General features: G+C 43.6%; 1 protein-coding gene across 1 annotated transcript; it reads right to left on the minus strand.

Moving 5' to 3' along the window:
- Window positions 1–872: 872 nt before the first annotated feature.
- LOC140736573 (protein shisa-like-2A) lies at window positions 873–27,763 on the minus strand. The gene is made up of 3 exons (XM_073062395.1): window positions 27,363–27,763; window positions 8,340–8,479; window positions 873–4,037 (listed from the first exon to the last, which is right to left on the minus strand). The coding sequence occupies exons 1-3, from the start codon at window positions 27,542–27,544 to the stop codon at window positions 3,859–3,861; spliced, it is 501 nt and encodes a 166-aa protein (XP_072918496.1). The 5' UTR covers window positions 27,545–27,763; the 3' UTR covers window positions 873–3,858.
- Window positions 27,764–27,892: the final 129 nt, after the last annotated feature.

Genomic DNA, 27,892 nt, shown 5'->3' on the forward strand with positions numbered 1-27,892 from the left:
CCATCATCACGGACATATTTGCCATGGTAGCACAACAGTTAGAGCGACGCAGTTACGGCTCAGGATGGAGTTTGGAGTTTAATCCCGTTGTCCTCTGTAAGGAGTTTGTATCTCCTCTCTGTGGAATGCATGGGTTTTCTCCAGGTACTCCAGATACTTCCCACAGTCCAAAGATAGACCGGTTAGTAGGTTAATTGGTCATTGTAAATTGTCCCAATTAGGCTAGGTTGTTGGGGATTGCTGGATGACATGGCGCAAAGGACCAGAAGGGCCTATTACGTGCTGTCTCTCAAAATAAAAAAAATATTCAAAAGGCAATGCCTCAAAAAGGCAGCATCCATCATTAACAACCATCACCCAGGACAGGCCTTCTTCTCAGTGCTACCATCAGAGAGGAGGTACAGGAGCTTGAAGGTACATGGAGCTTAGCAAAATAGAGGGCTATGGCTGACCCTAGGTAATTTTTAAAGTAAGTACATGTTTGGCACAGCATTGTGGGCCGAAGGGACTGCATTGTGCTGCAGGTTTTCTATGTTTCTATTTTAGGAACAACTTCTTCCCCTCCACATTAGATTTCTTAACAAACAATGAACCAACTCATGAACACTACTGCACTATTTTTGCTCTTTTATACTACCTATTTAATTTTTAAATTGATAGTAACCCTTATTCTGATTCCAAGATAACTTTGAGCACAAGTTAAAATAAGCAAATTGAGATGGTCACCCCGAAAGCTTTACCGTGTAACAGATTATCTTGTTAGATTTTACCAATCAAGTTTACATAGCTGTCAGAGACATAACCAAAAAAAACAATTATCCATTCAATGATATACATAATGAAGTAGATTTATTAATTATAACACAAGCAAAGACAGTGCAATATAATATCAAGCTTTTACAGGAGTGTTAAAACAAGCAACACATTTTAACAAGGTCAGAAGCATTACAGCATTTCACTAATACTAAATTAACATTGAAGTGAAGAGAAACATCTGTTAATAATAATTTCACATAAGATTCCATTTATTCACTGCTTTCCTGGGCTTCTTACTTTTTAGTGAACCAAAATGTAAAATAATGTTCAGTTAGTAGGCTTGTATCTCATCACCTCACTCAGACTCCCCGATGTTATAATGGACATCAACCAGCAAGTCACTACTCTCACTTAGCACATTTAAATAATCTAATTCCATAGCTTTGACTATTCAATTGTGTTTAACATTATCTTGTAGTGCAAGTTTGATCATTTGACACTGTAATTGCTAGTTTCCTTTGTACTGATACAATTGTACTTTGTCTTTACCCAGAATCCCTTTTTCTCTACAGATGCTGCTCCTCCAGCATTCCCTTTTCGTTCCAGATTCTCTGTGTCTTTATTAAAGTCTAGCTGGCGTTCATGACACCACAAAATGATTACCATTCGAGCCATCAATTAGAATTGTAAATCTGGTGTCCAATATTCCATCAGAACTCATCCCCTCTCTCCCTTTTAGTGACAATCCTTGGCAATGATATAGCCACATCATCCAAGCACACCCAGTACCAGCACTTCATTTTGTAGTTCACTTCTTTAAAAGTTAAAGCAAGATTATTAAAATAATCTTATTATAGGCAGTAAATAAATGTTAAATAAATGTTGGCTTGATGTATGAAAATGTAGTGCATGTTGTCCCTGTCATTTACAGCAGTAGCCCCTTGCCCTTGTTCAGAATCCTCTTTCAAATTCAAATGTGAGTGCATATTTATGCTTTATATATTGGAAACTATCATTAGCAGATCACAAGTTCAATTAACTTGATCATTATTTATTCAAATTGTTTTTGCAAATAGTCCAGCCATTGTAAGTTCATGCTGTAATTACTCTTCCTTTGATCTCATTCTAGCATTAGGCTGACAGTTTCTCACCAGTCTCCACTAATTCACTCACAAGTTTGCACTGGTAAATCTCTTTATCTACTTTAATAATATATTTGCAGCTTCCAGTTTAACTAATCCTAATTGATGTTGTTATTTCCCTCTGACTATTTTGACTCACAAGATCATACCTACACATCTTGTCTTTATATGGAAGTACCATTGTCCAGCTAAATGAAATTTGGAAATTTTGACAGGCACGACTGCAAATGTAATGGTCTAGTTGTTCAAACCAATGACAATAATCCAGTCTCATCTTGACATACAATAAAAACAGAAAATGCTGGGAATACCAGGCAGATCAAGAAAGGAAACAAAGTTAAGCTTCTGCAAAACAGAGAAAGGAAGTTTATTTAAATTGAGGGGGGAGGGAGAACAAATGAATAAACAAAACGTAGAACAGTACAGCATAGGCCAGGGCCTCCCTCCTGCGATGCTGTGCTGACCCTTTAACCTACTCCAAGGTCAATCTAACCCTTCCCTTCCACATGACCCTTTGTTTTTCTTTCATCCATGTGCCTATCTAAGAGTGTTTAAATGTCCCTAATGAATCTCCCTCTATTACCGCCCCCAGCAGCGCATTCCAAGCACCCACCATTCTGAGTGGGAAAACCTATCTCTGACATCCCCCCTATATCTTCCTCCAAACACCTTAAAGTTATGCCCTTCCATATCAGCCATTTCCACCCCAAGGGAAGACGTCTCTGGGTGTCCACTATCTATGTCTCTTATCATTTTGTATACCTGTGAAGTTACCTTTCAATCTCCTTCTCGTCAAAGAGAATAGACCTAGCTCACACAACCTACCCTCATAAGACAAGCTCTCTAATCCAGACAGCGTACTGGTGAATCTCCTTTGCACCCACTCTAAAGCTTCCACATCTTTGCTATAACGAGGCGATCAGAACTCTACATGACATTCCAAGAATGGTCTAACCAGATACAAACAAGAGAAAAATCAGCAGATGCTGGAAATCCAAGAAACACACACAAAATGCTGGAGGAACTCAGCAGGCCAGGCAGCATTGATGCAAAACAGTCAATGTTTCGGGCCGAGACCCTTCATCAAGACCGTAGAAAAAAAGATGAGGTCAGACTATGAAGGTGGGTGGGAGAGACATATTTAAGGCAGTTAGGAGTGGACAATTAGATGCTGGCTCAGCCTACAAACCCTATGACCCTTGAATGAATAAAATAACTAATGAAGTGCAAGCATGCTCTCAATGGTACATATAAATAAAGATACAGAAAACAGTTCCACTGCCAGGTCCACATTCTGAATTGATAGCACAATCACCCACAGGGGAGGCCTAAACCTATTTCTCATGTAACGCAGATTACTTTTGAATTAATGGATTATCTACCAAGTTTGTCATAGAGTGATCAACAACTTAATTCTCCAAGTTAGAGTGTATCTGTATGATAAGAATAGTTTTTACTTCCATAGGAAAGCCATGCATCATGACTACAGCCTTGTATATGTATCTTATGATGGTCCAGGTTTTTAAAAAAGGTTAAAAATTCCTTGTGCATAAACAATAAAGATAAGTAGATATGATGGTTATAGTTTTGACCCAAAATTCCAAGTTTATCAGTTATCAACTAAAAGTCTTCAGGTCAATCTGAATCCCTGGCAACTTTACAGGAAATGGAAGAAAAATTGCAAAAAATGAAATCATCATTTTCTTAACCTCTTTCATACTTTCTTGAATCATTCTTATCGCCCAGGTCATGATTTATGTCTTTCCTCACTCCCCAATCTTTCTTTCTCATCTAAAGTTCACCAAATTGAAGACCAACAAAATTTGCTTCACTTTCAAAAATGTTTAACAAAATTCCTGCAACCATTTCAAAGGCAATATTGTAAAACGTGGCAATTGCACAAACACAACTTGTACAACAATTTATAATGATTGATTCCAAACTAGAAACAGCAGGAACTTCATGGGGATCCCTGTTTGTTAATTGTTGTAGCTGTGGCCATGAAACATCTCTGGAAAAATCGATCGGATTCAGGCTTGGAATCTGACTGGCTGCAATCTAATCTTCGACTCTGAAGTTGCTTCCTAATTGTGCTTGGCCCGCTGGATGGATTTGGAGTTTCTAAAATCTGTTCGCTGCCTGTGGAAAAATATAAACAGTGTTTTTAAATAATAATTAGCAATTTATTAGTTGCTCCTGAAGACTGACAGAAACATTTTTTGGGAAATTATGCAGGTCGATGAGTGGTTAGTTTAGAGGTTTGAGACTGAGGCAGTGTCTGGGATCTGAAGGGTGCTGAGGGACGAGGTGTTAAATGGAATATTCTGTAGTCCATGACCGAAGTCAATGCGAGTCCATCGATGGAGCAGGTGGTCAAAGGCACAAAACCTAAACATTAGGACATTAGTGGGTTCCATGTTTCAAAGTGCACACACATTGTACAAGATGCACTAAATATTGACCAGCTGATAGCCAGCAATTCTCCACGGAACCATCAGGTGCAATTAAACCAGATTTAGCCCAAAATGTTTGTGTCAGGGTTCGGTCCGGAATCCGCGTTCCGGGTCTTGATCCGATCTGAGGGCTCCGGACTCCGGGTCCTGCAGTTGTCCCTCCCGTCACCCGTGATCTAGTTAGGACCCTCCTGGCTCAAGGAGGCACACCTGTAACTCATTGAGCTGCAGGTGTTTATAAGGGGCCTTGGGACTGGGACCAGGCGGGTGGTCGTTTTGTTCTGTTTCCTGCTTCTCTGCTGGCTCCGAACTCTTCTCTGCATTCTGTTATCCTGCCCGGGCTCAGATATACTCCTCATCATGTTTCTCTGCCCCGTACCAGTACTGCCAGGTTGGTCCTCTCCCCCACCTTTCTTCCCATGCGCTGGTCCCACTTCTCCGCTCGTTTGTTTTGTTCACGCGGTCGCGCTGTATGCTGGCCATTCCCAATTTCCCGTTATCATGACTGTTGTGTTGGTCACCCTGGACCTATGCCCATTCCTACCCCTTGTCTCCGTCGGGCAGGTCCGACCGACCTGCTGCTGCCCGGTGGGGGTTCTGCCCATTCCTACCCCTTGTCTCCGTCGGGCGGGCCCAGCCGACCTGCTGCTGCCCGGCGGGGGTTCTGCCCATTCCTACCCCTTGTCTCCGTCGGGCGGGCCCAGCCGACCTGCCGCAGGCCGGCAGTGGTTCTGCCTGTTCCCATCCCTTGCCTCCGTCGGGCAAGCCCAGCCAGTCTGCCGCTGCCCGGTGGGGTTCTGCCCCGTCCTCCTCTTCCGCCTGAACCCTGGGATTGTGCCCCGCACCCACCTAGGGGTTCGCGTCGTGCCCAGGCCTCCGGTGTTTCTGCCTGGGAGGCGGCCCTTCCCGGGATATATGCGGCCCGCCCAGGGAGGGCTCTCCGCCAGCCTGTCTAGCCACCTAGACCTGCCTGCCTGAACCTGGGGACCTGCCTGCCTGAACCCCAGGGACCTGTCTACCTGCCTGCCTGAACCCTGAACCCTGAGGACCTGCCTGCCTGCCTGCCTGAACCCTGGGGACCTGTCTACCTGCCTGCCTGAACCCCAGGGACCTGTCTACCTGCCTGCCTGAACCCTGAACCCTGAGGACCTGCCTGCCTGAACCCCAGGGACCTGTCTACCTGCCTGCCTGAACCCTGAACCCTGAGGACCTGCCTGCCTGAACCCCAGGGACCTGTCTACCTGCCTGCCTGAACCCTGAACCCTGAGGACCTGCCTGCCTGAACCCCGGGGACCTGCCTGCCTGAACCCCGGGGACCTGCCTGCCTGAACCCTGGGGACCTGCCTGCCTGCCTGAACCCTGAACCCCGGGGACCTGTCTACCTGAACTCGAACTCAGTGAGCCCGCTCCGCTCTGCCTGCCTGAACTTCGGGAGCCCGCTCCGCTCTGCCTGCCTGAACTCCGGGAGCCCGCTCCGCTCTGCCTGCCTGACACTCTATCTACCTGAACCCCAGCTCTACCCTTAAACGCCATGGCATCCCCATCCTGCCCTCCCCCTAGTACTTCAGTGTCGGCGTCCTGCGTTTGGGTCCATGCAGCCACGTTCCTGACAGTTTGTGAGGAGAATAAATCTACAGACAATATCTGAGATTCGAGAGAACACAGACTGATAATTAAAAGCCATTTAAGTAATTAAATTTGAATGAAGAAAAAGAAACAGCAGAAAATGGGAGGGACTCTGGCTGTGTGATTTTTTTTCCAGTCTAGACTCAATTGTTCAGAATTCAGGACAAATAAATTATGTTAAGGAGCAGATGATATTTAAAATGTGTGGTCAGGGTGAAATAGCATCAAAGTTGCAACAATCTGGTTCACCTTTATTTACTTGGAGGAGAGACTTACATGATTAAACATCTCGTAAAGTCAGACAAAATGTTATGGATTATTATTTTGCCATAGCTGATTTTTGATTCAATAAATCTGTCCAGAACAGTGTAAACATCCAACATGATGCGAGCAAATTAGGGGACAGGAATGGAAGATTAAATTGAGTTAAAGCTTCACGTCAAAGAATATTCACCAGAACTGAGGAAAGAGGTTAGATTTATATTAGCAGAGGGTTCTGGAAGGATAGATTGGAGTAATGGAATATTTCTGATGGGCTGAAGCCATAGTGGATGTGATGATATGTTGTTTAAGAGCTCTAGCTGAAATGTTAATAAAGGCTGATAGAGGGAGAGAATTCAAGCACAAGCAAATGTAGAAAATGCTCATTCAGTTCAGTCTGTGCTAGTAGAGATGGAAAATCTGATACTGTATTATGGTTAACCTACATCATACCTGGCCAATTCTGAGAGAGAGAAAGTGAATTGTGTAAAGTTTTGAAATCAATATTCAGTCCAGAAGACTAGAACATGCCCAGACAGAAGACAAGGTGTTGTTCAGCGAATTTTATTGGTCCTAGTAATAGGGGTGCAGAAGACCACAGATAGGTCAGAATGGGAATAGGATGAAGTGGCAGGCAACGGGAGACTCAGGAAAACCACCTCATCATCCAAGGACTCATCACCCAGTCTGCACTTGGTTTCTCCAGTGTAGAGGAGACCGTATCATGAGCACCAAATACATTAGATTGAAAGAAGTTCACTTCTCTTTCTCAGAACTCTCAGACATATTTTTTCAAATCTCAGCTTCACTTGGAGACATATAGATGGTGAGAAAGGAAGAGTTAACAGGACCAGTGTTGCAACTCCTTTGGTTTCAAAGGGATGTACTATGAGGAGTGGAGCGACTGGATGAGATGAAAAGGCAAATCAGGAAGAGAACAGTTCCTGGAGAACAGAATGGTGGGTGGTGCACAGGGAGGAGATGTAATCATTAGTAAAATCTCATTGAAGGTGGAGAACACAAGGGATGATTTTTCAAAAGTGGAAACCAGTGAGTTTGAAAGTGAAGATCAAAGAATCTCTGACTTTCCTCTGTTAAAAGGAAAGTGAGCAAGAACAGAGGTGCAGGAAAGAGATGAAATACAGCTGAGGCTCATCAGATATACCAGAGGGGAAGTCATGGTTCAGGAAAACCTCCCAGAAATGGATGTCAAGAAAATCTCAGTGTTAGAGCAATTAAGATGGAAATGGAGCCACAGGGAAGATGGAATAAAGCCTTACAGGAGACAGGGTAAGAGGAAGTATAATTGTCACAGTAGGAAGCTGTGGGCTTGTAATGGATGCCCAATATTACCCTATCCCTGCGATGAAGACAAGAGATCCAGAAAGGGGAGGAAATAGTAAGAGATGGGTCACTTCAAAGTGAGCAATACGCAAACCTCATGAGCCCCATGTATTTTGTTTGCTGCTCCGATTCCAGCCCCTGCAGCCTCGTGTCTCAATTTCAAAGTGAGAAGAGGGTGGGAAATAAGCAGCAAAGATAATGCAAGCTTTCAGTTAAATTTGACTCAGGATGCAGCATCAAACAGATACCAATGTACTGAATTCAATAACTTCACGTTACACACTTTCTCTGTTATATCAGAATTGAACAGTTACATTATGGATCTGTCTTAAGTGCTGTACTGAGACGAAATGTTATAAACCAGGGCTCAGTGCTTTGATAGGTGGATGTGAAATAACCTGTGGAACCTCTTTATAGAAGAGCAGAAGCATAAAGTCCCCTGGCCGATGCATAATTCCGTGACCAAAGTTATTTCAATATCTTGTCATTATTTACAGAACTGGTTGTGAAAAACTTAGCAGCTGCTTTTCTTACATTGAAATGGTGACAACTCTTTAAAAGGCCTTGAAGTGGCTTGGTTGTACCAGGGTCATACAGGCTCTTTAGGTTCTACATAATTGCAAGTATTTCTTTCTCTCTTATTTAACAGCAGCCTGTTTCTAAGCATTTGCAAACTGTTTATAAAACTGTTATGCAACATCATAACAGCATAAATTTAAATATGTTAATACACTTCTTCAAATAAAGTTAAACTTACCCAGTATTTGCAGATCTAATCCGGTGTCCAGTCTAGATTGAGGTTTAATGCAGATGAAAAGGTAGCATAAAACACAAACTGTGATGAGGAAAACCAGTAGAACCACTGCCGCTATAGAAAGCCCCACCAGAGCCCAGATACTGAAACAGAATGTGCAAGCAAAACGTTTTAAAAGGTGCATTTAGACTGGATGTGGAACATAATTATCACTAAAAAAAAAAATTCACTTCAAGAGTTTAGCAATACACACTAACAAAGAGTTTTGCATTTAAACACATCTCCCCTGGTTTAGGAACATCAGAAAACTGCAAATGCAAATAACTATTGGACCTCTTAAGTTCAAATCTCCACAGAACATGTTTAAGCTGCTTCCTCTTTGTACTTCAGATAAATGGAACTGATTTGGCAATGTGACATCCACAGCTGAGGCTGCTCCATCACTTGCAGAACATTTATTCTCTCAATTCCAACCTTATCTTTCCTTGCCGGTTCAGATTTTCTGAACCTGACAACAAAGATATGTCTGGCCACAGTGACAAATCCAGGTGTTTTAGTAGTAATGCGTTGCAATCAGACTTACTGCAGTGAACAATCATACAGAAAACAGGTCCTGCTTTCCCATTGTTACCAAAGCCAGTGCTCAGAATAAGTAGGATGAATTTGGCTAAGGAGGGTAAGCATTTCTGTTTTCCTTCTCAAAGGAAGGAAAACTCCACTACTGTAACATTTGACTATTCAGAAGTTATCCACTTTGCCTAGTATAACTACAGAATATGTCAAGTGTCTGCCTTAATCCACACATATACACATTAGTTCCCCTATCTCCTTACTACAGGCATAATCTTTAGTCCTTCACATATCACTTCCCTGCCTCTGACACTATCTCCAACCTGTCATCCCTCACCTGCCACCATTTGCCTATGAACCCTTCCTCACCTGGTTCTACCTATAGTTTGCTAGTTCCTAGCTCAGTTTTCTCTCTTACTTATTATGCTGGTCATATCCGTCTTACTCTCTTACAGGGTCTCGGTCCAAAATTTTGATGATCCCTTTGCCTTCACAGATGCTGCCTGGCCCACTGACTTCTTCTAGCAACTTGCTTTATTTTTGGACGTTTTTGGACTTAATTCGAGAGAGATTGGCAAATTAATCTAAATCCCATCGTGCCTGGATGTCTCTTGTAATAGACCTGTCTGGCATAGGGAAAAGAAAATACTGTAAAAGATTAAATGAATTGATGTGAAAAGCTAGGAGGAGATAGGCAGAAGAGAAAAAAGGCTGAGGGAGAAGGAATCTAATAGGATAGGACAGTGGATCATGGAATAAAGGGAAGCAGATGGGGAACCAGAAGGAGGTAATGGACAGGTCATGAGGACTAGGGAAGGGGAAGGACGAGGAACAGAAGTAGTGAAAGGGCACTAGAAAGAGAGAAAACAAAGGTGGGAAGGGAATGTACATCAGAAGTTAGAGAAATCAATGTTGATGCTGTCAGGTTGGAAATTACCTATCACCTTTTAGATTCTCACATCATTTCCTTCACCAGGTTTCACATTTCACCTGCCAGCTTGTATTCATCCCCCTCCAGGCCTCCCCTCCCCCCCCCACCTTCACCATCTTAATCTGGGAGTTTCCCCTTTCTTACTGTGGTAAACCATGTATACCTGTCTGGACACGCCCCCTGCTGACTGCTCCTGTGGCTCCTCCCACAGACCCCGGTATAAAGGCAATTGGGGCACTGCTCCTCCCACAGTCTTCAACATGGTCGTGCCCGTTTTCGCTGTTAATAAAAGCCTATCATTTTGTACTCTACTTCCAGTCTCCTAGAGTTATTGATAGCGCATCACTTACCAATACTGATAAAGGGTCTAAACTTGAAACATTGACTGTTTACTGTTTTCCAAAGATGCTGCCCAGCCTGCTGAGTTCCTCCAGCATTTTATGTGTGTTGCTCAAGATTTCCAGCATCTGCATACTCTGTTGAGTCTCTGCTACAGTGCTGTACTATTTAAAAAGCCCTGAACCATGTAGCATTCATTTCCCCCTGTGCAGAGCAACATGCAACTTTTGCAAAGAATTTCAAAAAATTCTTTCAAAGAATAAAATATATAATAACCCAATGTTACATTGAAGAATCCAAGCATGATTAAAGTGTCCATTGAAGAATCCAAGCATGAAGAAACCTGCATGATTAAAGTGTGGGCTGAGCTCCTTGCTGGGATTATTATGTTGGAGCACATTCATAAATGTATAAATCAGGGAATAGACCTGTTCAAAGTAACAGAGCATTCAAATTAACAGCTTCTGAGTTTCTTAAAAAGTCATTTTCAGATATTTGACATCTAGGTTATCCTCGTACTTTGAAGGCTTCCACCATCTATTGGTGTGATTAATTCCTCCCTACTTCCCTGGATGAGTGCTGTTCCAACAACACTCAAGAATCTTGACCCCGTCTGCATCAAAGCAACCCAACTGATAGGCCCCAATCTATCCCCCAAGCAAATATTCCCACCTCCATTTCTCAGCTTCACAACAAATTAATAAAGCTAACAATCCAACTTACAAACATGAATAAAAATGCCTCTCCTGTGCAAACTGTGCTCAGAAATCACAGCATCTCACTTAAACCCCAAAACATCCAATTGGCAACATTATGTAATGTATTTTTTTTCCCATTAATAAATTTTTTGCTGTTTTCAGTAAAGTGATCTGATGGAGCTGAGAATGGGCTCATTACCAAACATGATCACTTTTAATCAGCCAAGTTCACCACATGGGATAATCACTGTTATACTAAGATCAAGAGTGCGTATATTGCTATTCCACACCCACACTTTTGGAAAGTCTGATCACCTGGCTGTACTTCTACTCCCTGAGTGTAGGCAGAAGCTGAAGACTCCAACACCAGTAGTGAGGACCAAGAAGGTATGGACAAGGGAAGCACACAAGCACTTACAGGACTGATTTAAATCGGTGGACTGGACTGTATTCAGGGATTCACCTTCAAATCTGGATGAGCATGCTGCAGTTGTTATTGACTTCATTAAAACCTGTGTAGCTGAGTGTGTGCTTATGAAAACTTGATGTATATTCCCAAATCAAAGGCATGCATGAACCAGGAGGTTCATCGTCTGCTGAGGGCTAGATCAGTGGCATTTAAGTCTGGTGACCCAGTTCTGTACAACAACTCTGCATTGTACTTCAATGATAATAATAACATTGGAATGACTTGCGGAAGGCTACTTTAAGAGCAAAGAAACATTCTGAGTGAGGTTGGAGGCAACATCGGATGCACGACAACTCTGGCAGTGTTTGTAGGACCTTACTTCCTATAAAACGAAACCAAATAGCAAGAATGGCAGCGATGCTTCACTACCAGATGAGCTCAACACCTTCTCTGCTCACTTTGAAAGGGAGAATATAACTACAGCCGTGAAGATCCCTGCTGCATCCAGTGACCCTGTGATCTCTGTCTCGGAGGGTGATGTTAGGCTGTCTTTAAGGAGGGTGAGCCCTCGCAAGGTGGCAGGCCCTGACGGAGTACCTGGTAAGGCTCTGGTAACTTGTGCCAACCAACTGGCGGAACTATCCAACGGCATTTTCAAACTCTCACTGCTACAGTTGGAAGTTCCCACATGCTTCAAAAAGGCATAAGTATACCAATGCCCAATAAGAGTAGTGTGAGCTGCTTTAATGACTATCACCCAGTAGCACTTGCATCTATGGTGATGAAATGCTTTGAGAGGTTGGCCATGTCTAGAATCAGCTCCTGCCTCAGCAAGGACCTGGACCCACTGAATTTGCTTATCACCACAATAGGTCTACGGTAGACACAGTCTCAATGCTTCTTTACAAGGCCTTAGATCACCCGGACAATACAACACCCATGTCAGGATGCTGTTCATTGACTATAGCTCAGCATTTAACACCATCATTCTCACAGTCCTGATTGATAAGTTACAGAACCTGGGCCTCTCTACCTCCCTCTGCAATTAAATCCTCAACTTTCTAATCGGAAGGCTACAGTCTGTATGGATTGGTGGTAATAATAATAATATCACCTCCTCACTAATGATCAACACTGACAGATTTCAGGAATGTGAACTCAGTCCATTGCTCTACTCTCTATACTGTATACCCATGATTGTATGGCTAGGTATAGCTCAAATACCATCTATAAATTTGTTGTTGATACAACCATTGTTGGCAGAATCTCAGATAGAGATGAGAATGCTTATAGGAGTGAGATATCATCTAGTGGAGTGGTGTCGCAGCAACAACCTTCCATTCATCGTCAGTAAGATGAAAGAGATGATTGTGGACTTCAGGAAGGGAAAGATGAGAGAACATGAACCAATCCTCACAGAGGGATCAGAAGTGGAGGGAGTGAGCAACTTCAAGTTCCTGGGTGTCAAGATCTCTGAGAATCTAACCTGGTCCCAACATATCGATGCAGCTATAAAGAGGGCATGAGAGTGGCTATATTTCATTAGGAATTTGTCACCCAAAATACTCAAACTTCTACAGATGTACCATAGAGAGCATTCTGACAGACTGCATCACTGCCTGGTATGGGATCCTACTGCACAGGAGCGAAAGAAGCTACAGAAAGTTGTAAAATTAGTCAGCTCCAACCTGGGTACTATCCTCCATAGTATGCAAAGCAACTTCAAGGAGCTCTGCCTCTGAAAGGCAGCATCAATTATTAAGTACCCCATCACCCAAGACATGCCTACTTCTCGTTGTTACCATCAGGAAGGAGGTACAGAAGTCTGAAGTCACACCTTAGCGATTCGAGAATAGTTTCTTTCCTTCTGCCATCGGACTCCTAAATGAACATTGAACCCATGATCACTGCCTCACATTTTCTTTTATATTATTTCTGTTTTTGCACTTTTTAAATTTGTCATGGTCCCATCTGGCTGTCCCCCTTCTCACTCCTACCTCCTTGATTGTGCCTTAATTCCCATCGTCTGATTCCCATTTGCTGCTAGTTCAATCAATTACAGTACACCTGGTTCCCATTGGAGAATATAGGATAAGAACTCTGGTGACACAGCCACGGGTGGACAGTTCGTTAGTCGATTCTAGTGTGTGTAAACCTTGTTTCCTGATCCCTTAGGACTGTTAGTTCTAAGCTCCACTCCATTCCCTGGATATTCTACGTAAACCTTGTCTCCAAGTCAAGATTCCCATGGTTATCTGTTCCACGTTTGCAACTATGCTAGTGCCTCTTGACCCTGCCTCTGTGCCTGTGTCCTGCATTTGAGTTCGTCCCCAGTCACTCCCTTGCAACAAAACTTAACTAATTTATATATAATATATATATAGTGTTGCCCTTAAGGCATTTATTTCGCTTTATTACATTTTCACTTCAGTAATTCATTTGTACTTATTTTCTAGTTAAAGTTAAGACTGATAACTACATTGCAGTTGTTGAAGGTAAATTCATTATCTGTGATGTATTGCGGCATGTGATGACGTCACACCCTGTTTCACCGCGTCTTGTGGGTAAATACCGGTTTGGAGAAACGGAAAGGCGGGGGCTTGTGTGTGCAGGATCAATGCGAGAAAAGTTCCATTTCTATGCACTAAGAAACATCATAGAAGCAACACCGTAAGTTAATTTGACAGTTGATATGTTTGAAGTAAAAATGTTAACGCTGATTCTGTTAAAAGAAATGACAGTCAATGAGGTTTATTTTCTTGTGCTATTGAAAGTGTTGCTGGAAAGTTTGTGTTGAAGTGTATTTAAAGTTGTTGATGGCGTAGGTAGATTCTGACCATATGTTGTACTTTAATGAGACTGTAATGTAATATAGTTTGTTGTAGTTTTACTTTTACAAGTATTTATGATGCAAATGTGATGCCAAGAAGGAAACAAATACTGTATATGTTTTGTATTATTTTATCAACAGTTTTCACCATTCGTTAATGTGGAAGAGTGAACAGTAAATGGTTAATCTTACTGCGATCCTGTCCTCATTGGCTACGGTTTAACTTGATGTTTAGTTCAGAGTTTCTACACCCTACACGAGAACACTACATAGATATAGACTTACTGCAATCAATTTACTTATTATTTTCTATATTATCATGTATTGTATTGTACTGCTGCATCTAAGTTAACAAATTTCACGACATATGCCAGTGATATTAAACCTAATTCTGATTCAATTTTAAATAAATGAAAATCACTTTATAAACTATTGACAACTATATAATGATTCCATTCCAAACAAATTTAAAATGTTTAGAAATATATTCATTGGTATCCTTGCGTTTAGTAACCTGGTTTAACTTTAATGATAATATTTCAAGGTTCACAAACAACACAATTAGCAGTAAGACCTAATGTGATTCATTTGATCTGAATACATCCAAGCATTCAACATACTGCCTATAAATCACACACTTGAAACTCTAATTCACTAAAAACAATAATTCGCAGATTTCAGTTGTTCTAAAGAAAAGTCACTGACCTGCACTTTAACTCTATTCTTTATTCTTGTTGTCACATGAGCTCTTTAGTAGTTTCAAGATTTTCTATCTATATTTCCAGCTTCCAACGTTCACATTATTTTCCTTTGACACAACCATTTCTATTCTTATCAAGAGAATTAGCAAAAAGTCACATTTGCTACTATTTCTTTCCCATAGAGAGAATGCGAGTTAGACTCCTTAAGTTAATAAAATTATATTCTCTTATTACAGCTTCTTTGTTACTTTGTACAGTTTATTTATATAGCTATAAATTTTCACTACCATAAGCCAATTAAGGAGCTCAGACCCCACTATTAATATCATATAGTTTGTATGCTGGTAAAACTATTATATGAAGACATGAGAGACTGCAGATGGTGGAATCTGAAGCAATTGACAATCTGCTGGAATCCAACAAGTTGAGCATCAGTGGGAGGATGGAAACTGATGACATTTTGGGCCGAAATTCTGCATTAGGGCTGAGAGTAAAGAGGCAAGATGGCCAGCACAGAGAGGATAAGGGGAGTAGCAAGAAAGGATTCTGAGATTATTGCTGGACTGAGAAGGGGTGTGAAGATGACGAATTGGTAATGCCAGCTATCAGAAAATGTAGAGGAGGCCTGACCCAAAAGCAGAGTAGCAGAGGTGATTTAGTGGTGAGTGATCACCTGAAAAATCAAGACATGAGGGGCCACAAAACAAGAGAGAACAGATATCAAACTCACAGGTAACAAGGGATCTGAAGGCTGGATGCAACTGGTTGAGGCCGGCTGGTCCAGTGTGTGAACAAGCATTGTGGATGAGAGCTGGGTTTAAATAGGTTGCAGGTGAGTTAGTTGGAAGTGGGTGGTAGGTGAGTACTGTTATTGGGTGGAGACTGGGAGGAGTCTGACACCAGGTAGGGAAGATGAGCAGGGGTGAAGTTGGAAGACTGTGGCAGGTGAATGTTAGATGGTGGCAAAGAAAGAGAGGAAAAATTAATAGATGGGGGCATAGGAGTGTGAAGACTGGAGAGAGCTGCTGGAGGGCAATAAATAGGAACACCAGTGCAGGATTCTGATGAGCAAAGGAGGTGAGAATTGGAACCATTAGAGGTGAAGAGAGAGGTGAACAGCAGATGGAACTAGATAGGAGTTGAGGGGTGGGAGGGTAATTTGGTGGATGGAGGAGGAAGGGGGAACAAAGATGGGTGAGGGTGGGACAGGGAGGAAGAGGAACAAAAATAGGAGGACTGAGGATCAGAAAGGGGGAAACAGGGAAAAAGTTGGGGTTCAGGGTTGCACAAAAATGGAAAGAGATTCGTTAAAGCTGGATATCCAGAGCAATGCACATAACATGCTGGAGCAAGTCCGCAGGTCAGGCAGCATTTATGGAAAGGAATAAACAGTCACTGTTTCAGGCCAAGACCCTTAATCAGGGCTCAATAATCATGCCATTTGGTTGGAGACCACCATGCTGTCAAGAACGGGGCCGGATGGACCCAAACACAGGACGCAGACACTGAAGTACTAGGGGGAGGACAGGATGGGGATGCCATGGCATTTTTAAGGGTAGAGCTGGGGTTCAGGTAGATAGAGTGTCGGGCAGGCAGAACGGAGCAGGCTCCCAAAGTTCAGGGTTCAGGCAGGCAGGTAGACAGGTCCCCGGGGTTCAAGCAGGCAGACAGGTCCCCGGGGTTCAGGCAGGCAGACAGGTCCCTGGGGTTCAGGCAGGCAGGTAGACAGGTCCCTGGGGTTCAGGCAGGCAGGTAGACAGGTCCCCGGGGTTCAGGCAGGCAGGCAGGCAGACAGGTCCCCGGGGTTCAGGCAGGCTGGCAGACAGGTCCCCGGGGTTCAGGCAGGCAGGTCTAGGTGGCTAGATAGGCCGGCGGAGAGCCCTCCCTGGGTGGGCCGCATATATCCCGGGTAGGGTCGCCTCCCAGGCAGAAACACCGGAGGCCTGGGCACAACGCGAACCCCTAGGCGGGTGCGGGGCACAATCCCAGAGTTCGGGTGGAAGAGGAGGACGGGGCAGAAGAGAGCCCTCCCTGGGCAGGCCGCATATGTCCCGGGTAGGGCCGCCTCCCAGGCAGAAACACCAGAGGCCTGGGCACGACGCGGACCCCTAGGCAGGTGTGGGGCATAATCCCACGGTTCGGGCGTAAGAGGAGGACGGGGCAGAACCACCGCTGGGCAGCGGCAGGTCGGCCGGACCTGCCCGACGGAGGAAAGGGATAGGAGTGGGCAGAACCACCGCCAGGCCGCGGATCCACCCGACAGAGGCAAGGGGTAGGAACGGGCATAGGTCCAGGTTGACCAACACAACAGCCACGATAGCGGGAAAATCGGGAACGGCCAGCAGACAGCGTGACCGCGCGAACAAAACAAACGAGTGGAGAAGCGGGACCAGCACATGGGAAGAAAGGTGGGGGAGAGGACCAACCTGGCAGTACTGGTACGGGGCAGAGAAGCATTATGAGGAGTAGATCTGAGCCCGGGCAGGATAACAGAATGCAGAGAAGAGTTCGGAGCCGGCGGAGAAACAGGAAACAGAACAAAACGACCACCCGCCTGGTCCCAGTCCCAAGGCCCCTTATAAACACCTGCAGCTCAATGAGTCACAGGTGTGCCTCCTTGAGCCAGGAGGGTCCTAACTAGATCATGGGTGACGGGAGGGACAACTGCAGGACCCGGAGTCCGGAGCCCTCGGACCAGATTGAGACCCGGAACACGGATTCCGGACCAGACCAGACCCTGACACATGCAGAATATAAAGTGTTGCTTTTTCAGCTTGCATTGGGCTTCAGCCAGGTAGTAGAGAAAGCCAAGGATGGACAGGCCAGTGTGGGAATGGGGAGGGCAGTTGAAATGGTCTGCAACTGGGAGAACAAGATGTCTGTTGCAGACTGATCATAGGGGTTCTACAGAACAATTGCCAACTCTGCATTTGGTCTCAGCAATGTAGAGGCAACCATATCAGAAGTAGACAAGCTTGGGGAAGATGCTTATGAAGCTTTGCCTTGCCTGGAAAGATTGTTTAGGTCTGTGGATGGTGTTGAGGGAGAAGGTGCAGGGGTAAGTGTTACATTGACTGAGAGGGCAGTAGAAAGCACCAGGAGTAAGGAAAGGATGGGTGTGGAGGGATGAGCAGACCAGGGAGCCGCAGTGGGTGGTCCCTGTGGAAGGCAGTAAGGGATGGGGAGGAGGAAGTGTGGCTGTCAGTCGGATCACATTGCAGCTGATGGAAATGACGAAGGATAGTTTGTTCAGTGCAGAGGCTCATGAAGTGAAGGGTAAGGGCCAGAAGAGTTTCATCACTGCTCTGTCTGGGAGGAGGGAGGGTCCAAAGAGAAGAATGGAGAGATACAAGGTAGGGCTCCACCAACCACAGCAGAAGGGAAGCCACACTTCCTGAAAAGGGAGGATATTTCAGACATCCTGGAACAGAACGCTTCTTCTTAAGAGCAGATGTGGCAGTGACAGCAAAAATGGGAGAAAGGAATGGCATCCTTGCAAGGGACAGAATAGGAAAAGGTGTAGTCTAGGTAGCTGTGGGAGTTAGTGGGTTGATAGTAAATATCAGTAGATAGTTGTCTCCTGAGATGAGACAGTAAAATCTAGAGAAGGGAGAGAAGTGGTCTGTCCCTCCCCACCCTCCATCTCTGACAACCAGTCACCTCAAAGTCTTTTCTTCTCCCAATGTTGGCCATCTCCCCTCTCTACTCTCAGTCATGGATTATTTTATATTTTGATCTTTCAGAGCTTTTAGTTGAACAAATCCTATTTTACTCTTTTCAACCTTTCTTGAAAGTATTTTCACTTCATTTTAGTTTAGTCCATGGGAATAGGTCACCTCATGGAGAAGGCCAATATTCCTACCCATGTCTTCACAGTGTTACGAGTCTTTTCACCACATGCATCAGTGCAGGAATATAAACCTGACTATAAACAGCATGCTTTCTGAATAGTTCCCCGCTGAGGAACTAAGCTTTTCCTTCTAAATTTATGAAGAGGTTTGAACAACTTAGTCACTCCCAGCACTTTCACAGACATGACTAACATCCACTAACAGCTTATCATCCAAGAATGCAGCCAGGGGCTTGGTTTAACACTTCATTTAAAAAAAACACATCTGAACAGTGTAGCAGAGATTAGAAAATCTCTCGGCCCAAATCATTGGCTGTTTACTCTTTTCCATCGCGTGGCCAGGCCTGCTGAGTTCCACCAGCACTCTGTGTTTGGACAGTGGGGCACTGCCACAGTCCTGCGCTGGACTCAGAGGTGAGAATGTCACACATTGAGTTACATCTGACAACTCACACAAAATGCTGGAGGAACTCAGCGGGTCAGGCAGCGTCCGTGCAGGGAAATTAACAGTTGACCATTTTGGACCAAGATCCTTCATCAGCACTGGAAAGAAAGGGTCAGAAACCAGAAGGAAAAGCTGAGGGGAGAGGGGGAGCAAGAAGCTGGCATTTGACAAGGTGAGTCCAGCTGAGGGTGGTAGGGATGAAAGGGACTGACGTGAGAAACTGGGAGGTGACAGGTTTGAATCTGATATGGGAGGATAGAGGACCATGGAATAAAGGGAAGGAGGTGGGGAACCAGAGGGAGGTTATGGGCTGGGTGGGGGGTGGGGAAGAAGGGATGAGAGGCACATCAGAACATAGGGGAGGGGGAGGGTGTTAAGCAGAGGGGAATGTTTACCACAAGTTAGAAAAGTTAATGTTCATGCTATCAGGTCAGAGACCACCAAGAACAGATATGAAGTGTTGCTCCTCCAACTTGCGTTTGGCCTCAGCACAGCAATAGGAGGCTGTGGACAAATGTAACCAGTGTGGGAATGGGAAGTGGAAATGAAGTAGATGGCCGCTGTGAGATCCTGGCTGTTCCAGTGAACGGAGCAAAGGTGCTCAATGAAACCTCTGTTGGGTCCACACACGTAGAGGAGGCTGCACAGGAGTACCAGCTGCAATAAATGACCACGACAGCTGGGAGGCAAATCACCATCTCATCTTGTAGGACCATTTTGGCCCCTGAATAGTGATGGAGAAGGCGTAGGAGCAGGAAAAGGACTTTGCGCGGTTTCAACAATAAGTGCCAGGAGGGAGATCTGGGAGGAAGGATATGTAGATAAGGCAGCCAAAGAGAGTGATCCCCATGGAAACAGAGGCCGGAATGTGTGTTTGGAGTGGGTGGGGCTCAGGGGGGCACGAGGAGAAGTGCCTAGTTGTGGGATTCTGTTGGAGTTGGCAAAAGTTGCGGAGAATTGTGTTGGATGTGGAAGCTCGGAGGGTGGTAGGTGAGGACAAGGGGAACCCTGGCCCTGTTATATTGGGGAGGGGGTGATGGGGTGAGGGTGGACAAGTGAGAGTTCAAGGAAATTCAGATGAGGCAGCATCATTCTGATGGAAGGAAAACCCGTTTTCAGAAAAAAAAGAGGACATCTCATATATACTGGATTTGATATCCTCACCCTGAGAATTGTTGCTGCAGAGATAGAGGAACTGAGAGAACAGAATAGCATTTTTGCAAAGAGATATAGTCAAGATACTGTAGCTGCTGGAGTCAGTGGGTTTGTAAAAGATGTCAGTACAATCTGTCTCCAGAAATGGTGACAGAGAGATCAAGAAAGGGAAGAGAGGTGTTAGAGATGGACCAAGGGAATGAGGGTATCATGCCAAGTTAATGAAATTGACAAACTCATCATGAGTACAGGAAACAACACCAATTATAGTCATCAGTGTAGTGGAGAAAGAGATGGGGGTATTACAGATGCAGGCTTTGAACATACACCGTTCCACATAACTGACAAAAGAGCAGGCACAGCTGGGGCCCACGTGAGTGCCCAGAGCTACATGTTTTGTTTCAAGAAAATGGGAGCAGCTAAACAAGAAATGTTTGAGTGTAAGAACCATTTCTGCCAGATGGAGGAAGCTGGCAGTGGAGGGGAACTGGTTAGGTCTGTTGTCAAGAAAGAAGCAGAGAGCCTTAAGGCCTTCCTGATGGAGGATGGAAGTGTACAGTGTCCCTGCTGAAAATAAGACAGTGGGGACCAAGGAGCTTAAGTGATGGAAACGGTATGATTTGTCATGAACTTAGGAGGGAAGGGACTGAACCAAAGGGAACAAAATGGAGTCGAGATATATGGACTTGGGTTCAGTGGGGCAAGAGATGTTGCCAAAAGTTAGAGAAATTAATCTTCATGCCATCAGGTTGGAGTTGTTTAAAAAAAGGATGCTGGTAGAAAAGATGTCAATAGACATTTATCCTTGCAACCATGCAAAGTGCTACAGCTGCTCCTGCACCTCCTCCCTCACCACCATTCAGGACCCTAAACAGGTGAGGTGGTTGTTCACCTGCGAGTCTTTAGGGATCAGTTATGTCATCTGGCGCGGCCTCCTCTACATCAGTGAGACCAGCTGCAGATTCGGGACCACTTTGTCTAGCACCTTTGATCTTCTACCCGCAATAGCGAGGGTCTCCCAGTGACTACCCATTTCATTTCCAACTCCCAACCCCACACTATCATGTCTGTCCACAGCCAACTCTACTGCCACAATGAGGCCAGACACAGGTTGGAGGAGCAACACTTTATATTCTTAGTCTCTAACCCAATGGCATGAACATTGATTTCTGGTAACTATTCCCCTCTGTTTCCCCCTCCACTTTGCTCTCCCTCATTCTTGTGGCCCCCTTACTCCTCCTCTTCTACCTTCATGATCTGCCCATCTCTCCCTTCTAGTTCTCCACCTCCTTCCCTTTATTCCATGGTCCACTGTCCTCCCTAGTCAGACTCCCCCTTCTTCAGGCTTTTACTTCTTCCACCTATCACCTTCTGTCTGCTCAAAACCCCTTTCACCACCCTGTTCCCTACCCACCTAACTTCTCCCTCACCTGGACTCACCCATCACCTGCCATATTGTGCTCCTCCACCTGCCCCCAGCTTTCCATTCCCAGTGAAGGGTCTCAGCCCGAAATGTTGACTTTTCATTTCCCTCCATAGATGCTGCCTGCCCTGCGGAGTTCCTCCAGCATTTTGTGTGTTGCTCAAGATTTCCAGCATCTGCAGAATCTCTTGGGTCTTATTAACTTAAATATATCCATTACTGTATATTTATACTCAAACCATCACCAATGCAACAAAGGAATAATTTTCATGACTTTCTGTGAGTACATCTATTAATTCATTAATGTCTACTTAATTGTACTTTATTACAAAAAGAATTATCTACTTGATTGGTGCAAATTGTACCTAATCAAGGGCATAAATAACATTGCTGGTAACTGATGCAGTATATTAAAACATAATCAATATGCATTGATGCTTAATAAATAATTCATATTATAATACCTGTAGTAATTTCTAGTGTTTAACAGTAGCTTGTAATTTAATATTAACATTAATATTATAATGATATCAGAAAAAAGGGGGGAAAAAAGATGCAAAAATAAATAAATAATCTGCTTCTGGAAACGGAATAGTTTATATAATATATACAAAATGCAGGAGGAACTCAGCAGGTCAGGCAGCATTTATGGAAAGGAGTAAGGAGTTGACGTTTTGGGCCGAGACCTTTCATCAGGACAATGAAGAGTCTTGGCCTGAAACATTGACTCTTTACTCTTTTCCATAGATACTGCCTGGCCTGCTGGGTTCCTCCAGAGCATCTTGTGTGTGTTACTTTGATTTCCAGCATCTGCAAATTTTCTCTAGTTTATACAGTCTATAAAGAAAAATATACAGGATTAATCGTAACTCATTGGGGTTTCAGATAATATACAGTACATGCTTATCTTTAGTGATTTATTCTAAACCCATCATCTCATTACCAAATGTCCAAATTTTCAACAAACAGCCATCAATTTTATTGCACTGAAGTATCAGCTGTTGATGCTCATTCATTATCCTTTAAGTGATTTTATTACAGTTGGTATGGCTTCTTCAGGGATGTTATCAAAAGCAATGCCACAGAAGTTTTATTTGCAAAATAATATACAAAAGATAACCAAAATTAGCCTCAATTTTTTATCCACCCCCCCCCTCAAAAAAAACACAGGTCTGCTTTAGCAAGTATAAAAGTCTTTATTCCAATAAAAATACAAGTCAGCTCAGACATTTGTTTAACAAAAAACAGAATTTCTCACTTTGCTATTGAATCCATTTTGTGCATGTTCTTTTCCAGAATTTTCTGTATAACATAGTCCTTTTGGGAAAAGTCTGTTGCATTTGTCATTTTCAGTCTTCTACTACTGAGTCGGGGAAGGATTAAAAGGTTATATCAAATTATTCTGAAATCTTTAACACTCCCCCCCCCCCCCACCCCACCAACATGCTGTTCCTCAACAATTTCTGTTGCATCATTTCCAGAGTATACCAGAAACTGTGGATGATTGAGAGACCCACTCCCTGAGTCTGTAGCATTCAATCAGGTGATCCTGACCTGTATAAGAAATCAAGGTACAATCTTCCTAAAGCTATCAGAAGTGCCATGAGGCAACTCCAGCCAAACACCAGCTCCAAACCAACCATCAGTTGTGACACGGCTTGCATGGTATAACAGGCTACAAAACCATGTGGGGCGGCCTCATTGACAACATTGCATCCCTCCCCAAATGGGCCTAACACATTCTAAGCACATTTTGAACAAAAGGACAATGGACTATCATCAGCCACCCCAACAGGCACCAACATAGCTGTACCCACAGTCACTGTTCCTGACATCAGATCTGGACCCTGTGATCTCTGTCTCAGAGGCCAACATCATTCCATCTTTCAAGAGTTCCTGGGCATCAACATCTCCAAGGATCTATCCTCATCCCAATACATTGATGCAATCATGAAGAAGGCCAACCACTGGCTCTACTTCATTAGAAGTTTGAGCAGATTTAGGATGTCACTGAAGGCTCTTGTGTGCAGAGGGGAGCATTCTGACCACAGCAGGTGGTCCCAACTTGGGGGTCAATGGACCCCTTGGTTAATAGTAGGGGTCCATGGCCCAAAAAAAGGTCAGGAAACCTTGGTATAGAGGATCCAATGCACAGCGTTGCAAGAGGCTGTAGAATCTTGTAGACTCAGCCAGTTCTATAACAGTGTGACCTCTCAGCCATCAGGGACATCTTCAAGATGTGGTGCCTCAAGAATCTGGCATCCATCATTAAAGATCCTCACCATCTGGGATATGTCCTCTAATGGGCAGGAGGTACAGGAGCTTGAAGACCCACACTTATTCTGCATTCTGTTATTGCTTTTCCCTTGTAACCACCTCAATGTACTGATGTTGTAAAATGATCTGCATGGACTGCATGCTAAACAAAGCTTTTCACTTATTTTGATAAATGTGACAATAATGAACCAATTACTAAGTGACTTTTAAGCAAATTAAATTTATATTTTTAGACAGTTTTGTAATGAAATAATAATACACATCCATAAGATTGAAATTTAAGGATCACATGTACTTTGCAAAGCAGTGAATATGATTCACTTGGACATCATTTAAGTATGAGATTTTCAAATATTTTATAGCAGATTTACTTTGCAAATCTCTAAAATTCTTATCACTTGTTGGAAAAGCAGAAACAGCCCAATGTGTGAAGGTCTGAATCTGAGTAGGATTTCTAGTTTAAATTATTCATGTTCAGAAATCACATAGTTACTGTCAATTTCATGAAATGACTAAAAGATATACCGGTAATTTTACTGTCACTACTATGACAAATCAGGACCAATGATTAATGCATTGCATCATCCATGCCTTTTTTCATATCAACTCTCATATTTTGTCTAGAACATGAGTAATCAACTCTCACTCCCAGCGGAATACCCTGGAAGCTGAAGTGATTGAAGAGCTAGTGGAAGTGCTCAAAAAACAATTTCCAATCCATACTCATCCCCGGGTACCAACCAAAATCAAGAAGGGACTGTACAATGAGAAAAAATTGAGTTATTATGACAGTGTGTCCTTGGACATTCTCCACCAAGCATTTACTTTAGGTGCTGCTAAATCCTTTCATATCCTTGCCTACCAAGATAAGACCATAGGTATCATTTCCTTTGCAGTAGAGATGATGCGCTATCAATAACTCTAGGAGACTGGAAGTAGAGTACAAAATGATAGGCTTTCATTAACAGCGAAAACGGGCACGACCATGTTGAAGACTGTGGGAGGAGCAGTACCCCAATCACCTTTATACAGGGGTCTGTGGAAGGAGCCGCAAGAGCAGTCAGCACAGGGCATGTCCAGACAGGTATACATGGTTTACTACAAGGGACAGTCAGGTAAAAACATGGATTTGTGCAAGTACATTAACAAAAAGGGAGAATAAAGACAAAGAGTAACAATTTAAAAAATAATCTATTATAACATTAAGTCAATTTCAACAAAATATGGAATTTCTTTAATTCCTTAATATTAAATCAGAGCAAATCACTGACATATATACTTTGAACTGTTGTACAAAATGTATCAAATGGATTAAGACTGGGAAAATTAACCACATCTCTCAAAATATGGTAACAATCTGCTAGTATTTTAATAGTTTTTTAGTTTAAAAAGTACTAACGACATTGTTATGGATGGCAGCTTGTATTCCTGAGAACTATTCACTTCCATTGATGCAGTGGTGAAAATTCACTAACTGTTAGGTGTAACAAAATTCACTGCATTTAATCTGTGCTTAAAATTATCACAAGTCTCTTTTTTTTGCAACATGGAGAAGTATTCACTATCATCAATTTAATGACACAGATCATGACTAGATTGCTTCTCCTATCCTTCCACAACACTGAATCATCAAACATAGCTCTACTGAACTTAAACTAATGATGCATTTAAGCTTGCGGTTTCCAGTGCCGGTCATTGCTGGAAGGTAATCTTCAAGTATTTTAATAACAAGTGTTTTAATCTTCAAGGATTCCCAAAAAAACAATAATTGCCAATAAACATGCAGTCAAGCCTTCATTTTCCACCTTGATCAGTAACAGTGAGCAATTGAAAAGCAAAACATTGCAAATGTTTGGAAATTTCCAAATATAAAAAAGTAAACCTGAAAATTCACAGGTCTGCTAGTATCCCTGTATGGACACAAACACAAAGTACACTTCAGATGCTGTGGTTAAAGCAACACGTACAACATGCTGGAGGAACTCAGCAGGTCGGGCAGCATCAGTGGAAACGATCCCTGTATGGAGTTTGCACCCTCTGTGTCCTGGTTTCCTCAAAGAGAAGCTCATTGGCTGCTGTATATTGCCTTTAGCATTGGTGATTAGCAGAATCTGGATTTAGGGGAATGGGGGAGAATTGGTTACAGAGCAAATAAGTAGGAGTTGGGATTGTTCTATGTCAAATGGCACTCCAAATTGAGGAGTGAGCAACAGCATTTCAAGTCAATGACCTTTAGTCAGAACTACTAAGAAATGTTAATGTTGTTTATCTCTGTCCACCCAAGTTCACTGACCTATGAGGTATTCCAGCATTTTCAGATTTATATTAAGAGGAGACTGCATTCACCACTCACTATAAACCCCATCCTTAAAAAAAAACACCACACCACTATCAACCCCTTCTCCCTCTGCTCACCACATAATCCAGCCTATCCCGATCTCTCTCTCTCTCTCTCTCTCTCTCACACACACACACACACACACACACACACACACACACACACACACACACACACACACACACACACACACACACACACACACACACACACACACACACACACACACACACACACACACACACACACACACACACACACACACACACACACTGTGCTGCGAACTTTAGGTTTATCTGGTTCTCCGAATCGTTCCTGGTTATTATTGTATGATGGAAAACATGTCATAATACTATCAGGTAAATCCACGTTATTCCAACACGCATCGCAGAGGTCAGAACCACCTCAGAGTTTTAAGTATGACTTGTGTAAATTATATATTTCTTGGTGAAAATATTCGTCATACTTCTTTTAACCTGCTACTGCAGGTGATTGTATGTTAAAATGTTGACGCGCGCGCGCGTGTGTAAACGGTGCTCGTATATTTATTTGCACCGGACTGTAAATACTAGGGTGTGCATTAATAAAGAGGTTTTGCATTGCACAGGATCCTGTTTTTGACACTAATTTGGTTGTAAATAAACTCGTGCAGTCTACCGCGCTTCTGCTCGGCAGCCACATGCATTGTGAAGAGGCTTTGGAAGGTGTACTTGCCGCAGCTGGAATTTCCCGCCATCAGCGAGAAGGAATGAGCTGCATTCTCGTCCCGTTCTGGGGGCTTTACATTAAATGCCCAACATCTGTGTTATATAACATAAGCCTTGCCAATAATGCCAATCCCCATAATAGAGCGGACCCAGCACTCTGTTAATAGTGTTTTTGCGTGAACGCTCATTGTCACTGCGTTTCTTTATGTGCCTCAATCGTCCACTCTCCGAGATTTCTGGAAGGCACGTTTCATTAGACATTGCTGCTGAACCAATTAACGGACGGCTTTTCCTAGAAAACAGAAGCAAGTTTCCCTCTGCGAACATAGATGTAGAAACGGGTTTTTTTTTACCTTAACCACCACATGTAGCTGTAGGCGTAAGGGAAGAAGCTGTTGGGATCATCACAGCAGTATTTGATGTCATTAAAGCCACAGCAGTAACTGGCAGCTAGGTCGCCGTCGGGCTTGGGGCACGTGAAGTTAGCAACGAAGATGTTTTCGACATTGTAATATCCGCTGCAATCCGCGCTCATGGTGAACGCGAGGGGAAGGTTAGCGAGCTGGAGGCAGGAATCCGGAGTGCGAGCGAAGTTACGAACCTCAAAGGCACCTGGCACCTGTGCCCCTACACCTCAGGTAAAACTGCTTCTCCCCACCGTCCCCGTTTGGCTCAGACTCCCAAAACGATCGAGCCAGGAACCAGTTAAATATCTGGCTGTGGGCTGTGAAACCGACTCATTCTTTCACTGCTGGCTCTCCGTGCTCTGGCTAAAGATCTCGTCCAAGCAGCTCCAAGAGTTGACTGTTGCCCGCAGCTCAGTGTTTTAACGGCAGATCGGGCAGATTAACTTCTATCGTCGGAACCTGGAGTTCCTTGTTTT

This window comes from Hemitrygon akajei, chromosome 12, assembly GCF_048418815.1.
Source record: "Hemitrygon akajei chromosome 12, sHemAka1.3, whole genome shotgun sequence".
Taxonomy (NCBI): Eukaryota; Metazoa; Chordata; class Chondrichthyes; order Myliobatiformes; family Dasyatidae; genus Hemitrygon; species Hemitrygon akajei.